At 55.5% G+C, this 10,146-nt stretch overlaps 6 protein-coding genes across 10 annotated transcripts; 3 read left to right on the plus strand and 3 right to left on the minus strand.

The window, feature by feature from the left end:
* Nucleotides 1–26: 26 nt before the first annotated feature.
* On the plus strand, nt 27–971 carry KVP17_002628 (uncharacterized protein; the record flags this gene model as incomplete). The annotated part of the gene is made up of 1 exon (XM_068519068.1): nt 27–971. The coding sequence occupies one exon, from the start codon at nt 27–29 to the stop codon at nt 969–971; it is 945 nt and encodes a 314-aa protein (XP_068371384.1).
* Nucleotides 972–1,049: 78 nt separating this feature from the next.
* On the minus strand, nt 1,050–1,652 carry KVP17_002627 (uncharacterized protein; the record flags this gene model as incomplete). The annotated part of the gene is made up of 1 exon (XM_068519067.1): nt 1,050–1,652. One exon carries the CDS (start codon nt 1,650–1,652, stop codon nt 1,050–1,052), a length of 603 nt encoding a protein of 200 aa, XP_068371383.1.
* Nucleotides 1,653–1,771: 119 nt separating this feature from the next.
* Nucleotides 1,772–2,497, plus strand: KVP17_002623 (uncharacterized protein; the record flags this gene model as incomplete). Its single annotated transcript, XM_068519054.1, has 1 exon — nt 1,772–2,497. The coding sequence occupies one exon, from the start codon at nt 1,772–1,774 to the stop codon at nt 2,495–2,497; it is 726 nt and encodes a 241-aa protein (XP_068371375.1).
* A 74-nt stretch (nt 2,498–2,571) lies between these two features.
* On the minus strand, nt 2,572–5,343 carry KVP17_002625 (uncharacterized protein; the record flags this gene model as incomplete). The annotated part of the gene is made up of 1 exon (XM_068519064.1): nt 2,572–5,343. One exon carries the CDS (start codon nt 5,341–5,343, stop codon nt 2,572–2,574), a length of 2,772 nt encoding a protein of 923 aa, XP_068371380.1.
* A 368-nt stretch (nt 5,344–5,711) lies between these two features.
* Nucleotides 5,712–8,920, plus strand: KVP17_002624 (uncharacterized protein; the record flags this gene model as incomplete). 4 transcript variants are annotated; one of them, XM_068519056.1, is made up of 6 exons in its annotated part: nt 5,712–5,740; nt 5,769–6,144; nt 6,174–7,240; nt 7,268–7,512; nt 7,541–8,366; nt 8,395–8,920. In XM_068519056.1, the coding sequence occupies 6 exons, from the start codon at nt 5,712–5,714 to the stop codon at nt 8,918–8,920; spliced, it is 3,069 nt and encodes a 1,022-aa protein (XP_068371377.1).
* A 3-nt stretch (nt 8,921–8,923) lies between these two features.
* KVP17_002626 (uncharacterized protein) lies at nt 8,924–10,146 on the minus strand (the record flags this gene model as incomplete). Of its 2 annotated transcripts, none has more annotated exons than XM_068519065.1 (1): nt 8,924–10,146. In XM_068519065.1, a coding segment is annotated over one exon (1,223 nt), but the record flags the coding sequence as incomplete, so codon positions are not given. The 2 variants fall into 2 exon arrangements, with proteins under 2 accessions (XP_068371381.1, XP_068371382.1); XM_068519066.1 differs by having other exon boundaries at nt 8,924–9,901.

Consider the following 10,146-nt stretch of genomic DNA (forward strand, 5'->3'; position numbering starts at 1 on the left):
ACCAGGGCAAGTCAGAGTCCTTTGGGATGTCAGTAATGGACTTGGGAGTCGGAATAGTGATTCTCTCCAGCGGCATCGTCAGTCGCGCCTGCCGCACAACCGAGCCCGTACCCGTCCTTCGCGCCCTGTTTTCCCACTGGCCAGTCATATTGATCGGTTTGCTGAGGTTCGTCTCCACATGGGGCACAGACTACTACGTCTCCATGACTGAGTACGGAGTTCATTGGAATTTCTTCCTAACCATCGCAGTCAGCGGGATTGGGTCCGCTCTTTTGGTAAACCGTGTCGTACCTGCAAGGCACGCCTGGATCCTTGCGCTGCTAATGCTCGTGGTCTACCAGATCTATCTGACGGTGCTTGGAGGAGAGGAGTACATTCTGTTTGCCGAGCGAACGAATTTCTTCTCAAAGAATCGAGAGGGTATATTGGGATCAATTGGGTTCCTGGCCATGTCCATGATGGGCATCAGCCTCGGAACCCATCTGCTTTCTGATCCTCGATTCCCAACCATTCGGCACAAGTTCACGCTGGTGATGATCCCCACGATCGCCTGCTTCGTTACTGTGTTCGTACTTTACGTTTTCCTAGGAGTGGCGCCAAGTCGGAGAATGTCGAACCTGCCCTTCGTTCTCTGTGTGGCCGCATTCAACCTGTCGGGTGTCCTCACGCTCTTTGCGGATGACCTCCTGCAAATCTACGTCGGAACTGAGGCAGGCTGGCGCATAGACGACCGCTCTCCCGCTGACGCGCGGGAGCCGGACATCGACCTCCTAATATGGAAGGGCATGCATGGCTCCCAGCTGGTTATCTTCCTGGTGGCCAATGTCATCTGCGGCGTAGTTAACCTGTCCACACAAACTCTGACCTACAACGGCGTTGGTGCGATCGGTTGGATTATGCTCTACACTGCGGCGTGGAGTCTGATTTGCTTCGTGTTTGGGAAGAGAAACATTTCGCTGAAGTTCTGGTGATCCGCGTCGATCACCGACACAGCAATATTGGAGATCTACTTTTAGTCTGCGCAGCAACAAAACATCAGTAGTGATCCCCTATTCTGTACACAGGGCCTGGGTGACTCTTGCTTCAAATTGGGGCCAAACGTCTTCGATTTCGCCTTGCGTGTTGTGTGTCACCAACTTTTCCTGCTTCGCGTAGTACTCCACAATCGGCAAAGTGGAGTCACGAAATGTACGGAATCGTTTGTTGATGGTCTCGATATTGTCATCTGATCGCCCAGAGGTCTTTCCTCGGTTTAGTAATCGGGAAGTCATCTCCTTCTCTGTGCACTCCAGATACAAGCAGAAAACAACTTCGCAATCATCGTCCACAATCGCGTTCCACCCATCCAGATTTTCCCGGTTCCGCGGGAAACCATCAATCAGAATAGTCTGACGATCTTCGCATTCATCTGCACGGGCACGGATCTTCTTGAGCATCAATCGTACCGTAATATCGACGGGCACAATGCTCCCAGCCTTAATGTGGCCGTTGATCAGCTCTCCGTATTCAGAGCCTGAAGCAGCCTCCTCTCGCAAGCAGTCGCCCGCTGAGATGTGGAAACACCCCATCAAATCGACCATCTTGCCGCAGTAGGTGCCCTTGCCACTGCCGGGCCCGCCCAGTACGAAGATCACTCTCGGGATAGGAGTCATTATGCGAAATTTCGTGCTTTTTTATGGACACCTTTGTGTACAAATCCCACATCTGAAAGAAAACACATTATCAGGCCCATGTTGTGCGGTTGTGCCATGTTCCTGAATATCGCGATTTCATGTTCATTGTGGCCCGACTTCTGGACACCGTGAAGGTGGAGCCCATCGACTTGCCGTTGTCGAAACACCAACTCAGAGAAGAACGACGAAACCAATTCGCTCAGGGGTTAGGCTCGAAAGTCGAGGCCACAGAGGATGAACTGGACGACGCACAGTGTCAACAGTTGGAGGAAAGACTCAAGTCGCTTATTCAAGATAAGTTTGTAGACAAGATTGTCCCAGAGGTGGGGTTAGTGGTGGCTTTTTTGGAGTTCAATGGAGTAAAAGACGCGGTAATTCAAGACGGGCGCTCGTGCTTCAAGGTGGACTTCAACGTGGTTGCATTTTGCCCCTTTGTGAACGAGGTGATAGACGGCACCCTTGTTGGATCGGACGCCTCCGGGCTCACAGTCAGCGTCGAGTTCTACCGAGACATCAAAATCCCTCCGCAGGCCATACATTCAGATCGGTACTTCGATACCGACAGTCAAACATGGTTTTGGGTTGTCGACGAAGACACCAACCTGCCCTACGCTCTCGGGAATCCGATACGACTTCGAGTTACTGACACCGTATTCAACAGACCAGTTAAGTTGGGAGAGCGGCACCGCCCGACGCCCGTCGCTGAGGCTCCGAGCGAAGAGCCTGTAGAGGTGTCGTCTGCGCCCAGTGAGGTGGCCGCGATGATTGTGGTTGGGACCTCGCACGGTGATGGACTGGGCATGTTGGCCTGGTGGTCTCCGTAACCTGTGAAATGTCAACTGATCGCCCGAACCCGAAAGTGTGTCCAGGCACATCGCAAGGTAGAGATAAATACACTTCATAACGAGTTCATTGCCTCCTGGGGAATTCGGTCAACGACAGCAGTAAAGTGAAGTTGCAAATACTGCCTCATGATATCTTCAATGGGCAACCACCAGTTGTTGACTTTCTTTCGAATCCTGTTCCATCGAATGCCCTGCTTGGGTTTGGCATCGGTGGCCCGTTGAATGATCTGCACGGCGTTGGCCGCGTCGCCCTCGTCAAGCTCAAACGCTAGGAACGCACACCACGCGTCACCCAACCCACAGCCTAGCGCCACAGTCCGCTCAAACCACTTGCGACACTTCACTGGCTTTCGTAGCTCCCAGAATACCATCGAAACCTCTAGGAGCACGTGGGGATCGCTTTCGCACCTCCCAAGGGCCTCTGCAGCCTTTCTGCTCCGACTGCTGAGGGGCTCCATTCTGATGTCCTCAGCTAGCAGTAAACCCGAGTTTGGGCAGTCCTGGAGCCCGGCAGAGCACAGGTGAGTCAGTACGGCTGGGGTGTGGATGTAACCCCGTTCTGCCGTTTGCATGGCTTTCTGTATCTCCATGTGCTGCAGCCAAAGAAGGGGAGTGTGTGGGTTCCGCAGCTTGGCTCGCTCAACCATAGCGAGTGCCACAGGCCAGCGCTCCCGCTCCACCTCTACGTGGATCGCACATAGCCACAGGTTGACTGAGGAGGGCTTCATTTTGAGCCCTTGCTTGTAAATCGCTGCTGCCTCCTCCTCGCAGGCGGCGTCGTTCCTCTCGAGCTTCAGCTGCCCAGCCACCATCCAAAGCTTGGCAGACGTCGGGTGCTTTCCCAGGCCTTGGTTGACTAGCTTCTCAGCCTCCTCGAAATTCCGCAGCTCACGTTCCACCTGTACGCTCTGCAGCCACACCTTCGGAGTGTCTACTGCCGTGCGGGTTCTTGCCAGCAGTGTGCGAGCTCGTTGGTAGTTTCGGCTTTCGCGCTCGATGTAGATTGCGGTCAGGGAAACAGCTTCCAGGCTAGCCGTCCCTTCGAGCTTGCCGTAGGCTTCGGACAGCGTTTTCTGGGCACCGGGCACGTCACCCAACGCCCACTTGTTCTTGGCTGACAGCAGCCAGAGCGATTCAGATGCAGGACACGCCTGCACTGCTCGGTCAAGCAACGTGTCCACGGCCTCAAGTGAGGACGACTTATTCAATTTAATCAGCGCCAACCAGACGGCAGGTTCGTTCTCGAGACTTTCGACGGCAACGGTTAGGATCGCTTTCGCGGTCTCAATGTGGCCTTCCTTCGCCGCCTCCTCAGCGTCTTCCATCCAGATTCGCTTCATATTGCCACCCTCAACGCCAACGAGGATCGTCGCCTGGACAATGGCCCTACAGGTGACCAACATGCCTTTCTTATCGGACTCCTTGGCATACGAGAGCCATGCCTCTCTCTCGATTCCCGCGCCTTTCGCCGTAAGATTCGATACCGCCCGCTTCATAATGATGCTGCACGAGTCAAGGTTGCCATTCGTCTCCTCCAGTTCGGACGCAGCCGTCCACACCTTCGGAGATGTAGGGATCTTCTTCCGAGCTTCGTTAAGGACTTTCTGTGCGTCCTTGTACTCGGAGAGGGACGCCAGCTGCAGCCACAACTCGATGCTACTGGGCACGCACTCGACTGCCTTTGTGAGGAGAACTCGGGCTGCGTCGTCGGACTCGATGCTAGTAGCCTTGTTCCATAGCCGAACAGAATTGGGTATGAAGGTGAGTGCTTTGCGGTACACCGTCCTTTTTCTATCCGGGTCGACTTCTCTTTCGGCCGCATCCAGCCACAGCTTCACAGAATGCGGAACCTTCTTAACCGCCATGGCAAGCACTGCCTTCGCGCGGTCAGCGGTCTCCAGTCGAGCTGCCTCCAGCCAGAGGTCTTCGCTCAGTGGATTCAAGTCGCAACCCTCACACACCAACTCCCGAGCGCTCTTCAGCTTTCCAGCAGACTCCTCCATCTTGGCCGCGGCAATCCATCCAGCAGGGTGGTGGGGGTTGGTTCGTATCACACTGCGCAGCAGTAGACGGGCCTTTTTAATATCCTCTACGTCGCTGGTTTTGCTGATTGTATTGTTCAGCTCCGTAAGATAACCTTTCGGATCGACAACTGTCTGGCCGCTTATATTATCAGAAACCTTGTCGAGCCGGACCGACAGCACGGTACCTTTGGCGTCTCCCAGATCTCGAACGGACGAAATAGTCCCTGCAAGAGTCTGGCCTCCTGGCAGGTGAGACGCCAATCCCGACTTAGTCGGCGTCGCATTTCCCAGAGGAGTGTGGATACCGAGCCCAATAGGCGTTCGCAGTCCCGATTGCAGAGTCGCCGAGGTCGCCGCTTCCAACGACCTCTTGGGTACAGCCAGGTCGGCGGGCACTGACAAGGCTCTCTTTTTGTGTTTGTGCTTCACTGTCTCTGGCGCTTCAGGCATAGCGTCCCAATCTGCTTCTGATACTGTAGCCAGTTCTCTCTTCAGATCGGCGAACTGCTGGGGAATCGTGGGAGTATTTGCCCTCATCCTCTGGATTTCGGTCTTCAGTTGCGCCTCACGGCGGCTGCGTCGGCGACTATCCATCCTTCGGTCGATGTCCTCATACACGGCGTCGGCGACTCTGTCGTCCTCGTCGTACGTTCCTCCGCTGAACAGGCTCCCGCCATACCCGTAGGTAGCATCGTAGTTGGCCTCGGAGTAGTCAGTGGTGTCGCGGTCGACAGTGTCGTCTCTGGAGACGCCGCCTGCGAAGCCAGTGGCTCCTCGGCCTCGGCCTGCTTGGTATCCCATTGGTGGCCTTCCAAACTGACTGTGTCCGGAGTCCTCCATAAGCCGACCATGGTTCCCAATGAAGACAGGCGTTGTGCCGTAATCAGCCCTGGTCGAGAAGGCAGTTGCTCTGAATTATGGCGTGTGAAGCTGGCCTACCCTCTGCCGGCTCCGCCGACGTAGCCTTGGGGCACAGGAGTACCTTTGTTTGGGTTATATCTCCGGCCACCAGGAAGCAGCGACATGCTCGAAAAAGCTGATATTGCGAATCTCTCTCTCAACTGTATTCATATTGGGATCATGCCTATGGCTGGAGTATACGCCCTTCAAGTGGAAAATTTAAGCTGGTTGTGTGGGTGCCACTGAATTCGTTCGCCTACTTCGCACTCATGCTTGCTGTGCTCCTCTCAGTTCTCACGTGAGCTCGAGTTTGGTTTCATACCCAGTCTTCCGTCCGCAGGTCGTTTCACTATCCATCAAGTGTACGACTCGGCCCTAGTCATGCAGTCGCCCTACGGAGACCCAGTCTACTTCGCAGGACTCGTGAGAACCGACGCAATCACAACCTCCTCACTCACTACAGCGGTGGCCGTTCCAGTCAGCGACTCCTCAGTGCGCATCATAAAGCTGGCAGCGAGTGGAAACACCTGTCCGCCGGCCGCTGATGCCAACGCTAGCGGCGTGCCACTCATTATCGGCTCGGCAGGGGCCTGGAGCGCTGGCGAAAACAGCAGGGGGGTGGACAACAACGTCCTTTTCGCGAAGTACGAGGTTCCGGCATCACAGGTGAACGCAGCCAACGCTGTCACACCGCTGACTATCGTGGGTAGAATGGGCGACTCTAACGTCAGAGTCTGGAGCTTACTGACCCTCTAGGGGCCAACGGTGATATTTCTGTGTTCGAGCAGAGCCCAGTGGTGGTTCTGCAGGTCCAGTACCGGTCCGATGACTTCTCTGGGACGGACCTGCTGGAGCCCCTCTACGACATCACAGTCTTCGACGTTACACGCGGCAGTGTCACTGCTGCCATCTTTGTTCAAAATGGCACGCCACGAGCCTCCACCGTCATCGTTGGCATGATGGCCTTCATCTCCGGCAGCAATCTGTGGGACCCCTCAGTGCAGTCCACGATCACAGAGGCTGCAGTGACGCAATCTGGAACTGTACCCCCCTCCCCCCTCCCAGGGTTTTCCTCGTTCACTGGGAACTGCGGATTCCCTCTCTTGTTTGCCAATCACGTGGAGACGTCCCCAGCCACAACTGCAGACTTCTATACTATCCAATCTGAGTGCGACGATGGTGGCTCGGGCGAGTGTCTCCAGAACATGTATTTGCTCACGCGACGCAATTGCTTAACGGCAGCCGCCAACCTCCCCGCCAACAACGTGAACACCGTGGCCTTTGAGACGTCTCTTTGTGAGAACGCGACGGATGGCAGTCTGAATTCGGTTCCTACTACCGTTGAGCCAGACTCGGATGCCGGAGACAACACTATGGTATTCGTCTGGCTAATGTCCATCGCTATCGGCGGCGGTGTCGTCGGAATCGCGAGTGCCTACCTCTACATGCATTTCACAGGCAAATTGAGTGGAACGTCGCCGTCTGAAACCGAGGCGCCTGAGCGGGAGGCGTCTGCAACGGTGGTACAAAGTTCTCAGGACCCCGGATCGGCATACCAAAGGAGTCCCGCAAACAAGCCTGCCGACACCTTCGACATAGAAAATGGAGCCGGTGCTGGTGCAGCAGCAGGTGCCGGTGCAGCGTCGAAGCGTCCGGCCACACCTGACATCACTCGTGCAGTGCACTGGGAGCAGCTATCACCAAGAGCGCCCCAGTCCGGTCCTCCCCGTCCTCCCCGTCCCAGAGGGAGCCACTTCACCTCAGGCGGACCTCAAGGCATGCTAGATTTCCCTGACTTGTCATGATTGGAGTTCTTTACCAACAGCGTTCGACCTGCCATCATCGAATTCACATCTCCATGCTTGGAGTTCTTTACCAACAGCGTTCGACGTGCCATCATCGAATTCACATCTGCACACATGAAGCTCTTTGTTCTTGTCACAGTCTCCATGGCTGACCTACAGGTGAACTGCAACCGCCGAACCACTGAAGGTGTCTGGACGCTCCACCTGGGCAGCTTCTCAGAGAAAAACTGCGGCTACGAGAGACCCGACAATCCAAGTATGCACGGTGAGAGCGAGACCTCATGCCAATCCAGAACGTCTGCAACACGACCAGCTCGGAGGCCGCTTTAACCAGACCACCACTCTCACCACTCGCCTCGAGAAGGACAACTCCGCCGCCTGTGGCGTGATTTCGGGTAGCTGGACGTTGATATTCAACGAGGGCGTCGAAGTTCGCCTAGCGGGCAGGTCGCTGTTTGCGTTCTTTTCTCATCCCCATCGCAGCGAGGGTGACGACGTGACTTGCGATTGCAGTCGAACTCTGCTGGGATGGTGGCACAACAATGATTCGGCTGGGTGCTGGTGGGGCGAGAAGATCTCAGAACTCGATGGGTCCAAGGTTGATCCGGAAGTGCACGTCCGCAGCATGGATACCTACTCCCCTCGACAGCAACGTCTGGCATTGAAGCCACAGGTCGCCTCGTATCTAATCCCATTGGCTAGGCACTTCAGATCTCGGATCAACGTGGAGTTGAGTGATCGGCGCGTTCTAGGCCCGTCCCCCGCAGAGCCTGACATCGCGATTCTGTCGCGCATGACAAAGTTCAGCTGGGCCGACCCTGAGGACGTTAAGGTCAGGTTAGGTGTGGACGTGTCTATCATACCCACAGGCCTGCCGGCGCAGGCCTGTGGCTCCTGCTACGTCGATACAGGCGTTACCATGGCATCGGCTCGGGCCAGAGTAAAACTGGTGCAAGACCGTATTCCACGGTTCTCTATGGAAGACCTGGACCAGTTTACTGTGGACTCGCGAAATTTGTTGGCGTGTTCAGCATTCAATCAAGGTTGCCACGGAGGCTACACCTTTCTGGTGTTCCGCCACGCGCAAATAGCTCCACTCTACCTCAAGAAGTGCCTTGAGTGAGTCTGGTGCAGAAGTTTCATTCAGATTCTTCAGGAAGACCTCGCCTCTACAACCCGACGCCGAGGATAGCAGGCTTTGTGACGGACCGCCCAGTTGCGGTCCAGCTGAGCCCTGCCCCTGGAAATGGTGTTCGGTGCGTGTGGGAGTAGAGGACTACGGCTACATCGGAGGAGCGCCTGGGAGGGCCACAGTAGACATGATGCTGCGGGAGTTGTGGACTAATGGCCCCCTCGGCCTTGCAGTCGAGCCGAACGGCTTATTTAAATCTCACAGAGGCAAGCGAATACTCGGAGGAGGCTTCACGTCGTTACAAGAGTCCGACAACGAGGTTCCTCTCAGAAAGGTCGACCATGCTGTGACGCTAACAGGGTTTGGCTTCGCTCCCCACCCAACAGACCATAACAAACTCGTGCCCTACTGGGAAATTTACAACCCGGGATGGCCGAACTGGGGTGACAACGGGTTTGCGAGGATAGAAAGAGGCACTAACTACCTCGAATGCGAGGCAGCCCCAGTGTTCGCGCATATAAAGCTGTTGGTTAACAACTAAAAACTACTGCTGTGTGAACTCGGGGTTCGAGAACAGCTCGGCGAAGCGAGGGTCGTCGAGGACACTGCCCTTGCTCTTGTTGTGCTTCTTCTCCTTCGTGAGCTTCTCGTGGAGAGCCTTGTTTACCTTGGGAGCCGAGCTTCGAAGGCGCATTGGGCGTTTCTTTTCGATACGTTCCTGAATCTTCTGTTTCCGGTATTCTTCGTACTTGAACGGGTCGGCCGTCGTACGCAACTTGTCGTACAAGGCTGTAGATATCATGAATCCATGCATGTGTGGTTGAAGGCTGCCAATCATTTGCTGAGCGCCGAGGTCCTCCAATTCAGCCTTCGTGACGAACCTCTTGTCGTTAAAGAAGGTGACTGTTTCGCTCTCTTGCAACTCCTCAGTGATACCATCCAACACCGAGCACCATTTGGGAGCGAGCCCCAACATGGGGAGGAAATAAACCTTCATCTTTGGTGAGTCCGTCGCAGCGAACATTAAGCCGGACCCGGGGTACATGCAGAGCTGATGCAGGCGCTCGTCGGAGTTGAAGGACGCCAGCAGCGTGGTGCGATCGTCCTCTCGGCCGAGCATCGGGTTGGCGATGGGGTCCTCGACGTCTGCGTGTCCGCCGAGGCTGAACACCTTTACGGCGTACTCGTCACAGGCAACGATTACGGAGGCACAACCTGGAAGCGAGTGCGTGAGGAACTTGCAATCCACCACCGGCGAGGCACTCATCAGATCGCGTTCGCACATTGGCAGGCTACTTCGAATGTCAAAGATGCGAACGACACCGTCGTCGGCGCCTACGGCAAGCTCCATGCCTGACGGGCTGAAGTCTAAGCATGTTACGGTGGGTGCCCCGGGCAGCAGCGTGTGGTTGATAGGCTTGAAGTCTGACCGGCGATCCCAAATCTCTACAGTCCCTTCTGTGCCTCCAACTGCGCATATGGGAAGTCGCGGGCAGCTAGCAATACGCTCCATCTGGGGCATGAACGACGACCATTTAGATTCCAGGTACCGCCCGTCCTCGAGGTCCAGTCTAACAAGCAGGCCACCGTCGCAGGGGAGCAACAGCTCGGCAGTGGTCGGAACGAATTTGATATCACGTCCGTACTCGGGTAACTTTAGGGTGTGGTGTCGACCACCTCGGGCGTGGATATCAACGGTCTTATTGTCGTTAAGCAGACAGAACTTCTTGTAATCCGTTGACAGGAATTCAATGTTCGTGGCATTGG

This window comes from the organism of the source record quoted next (genome assembly GCF_019968985.1).
Source record: "MAG: Porospora cf. gigantea B chromosome Unknown PgB_NODE_856_length_10146_cov_117.913, whole genome shotgun sequence".
NCBI lineage: Eukaryota > Apicomplexa > Conoidasida > Eugregarinorida > Porosporidae > Porospora > Porospora cf. gigantea B.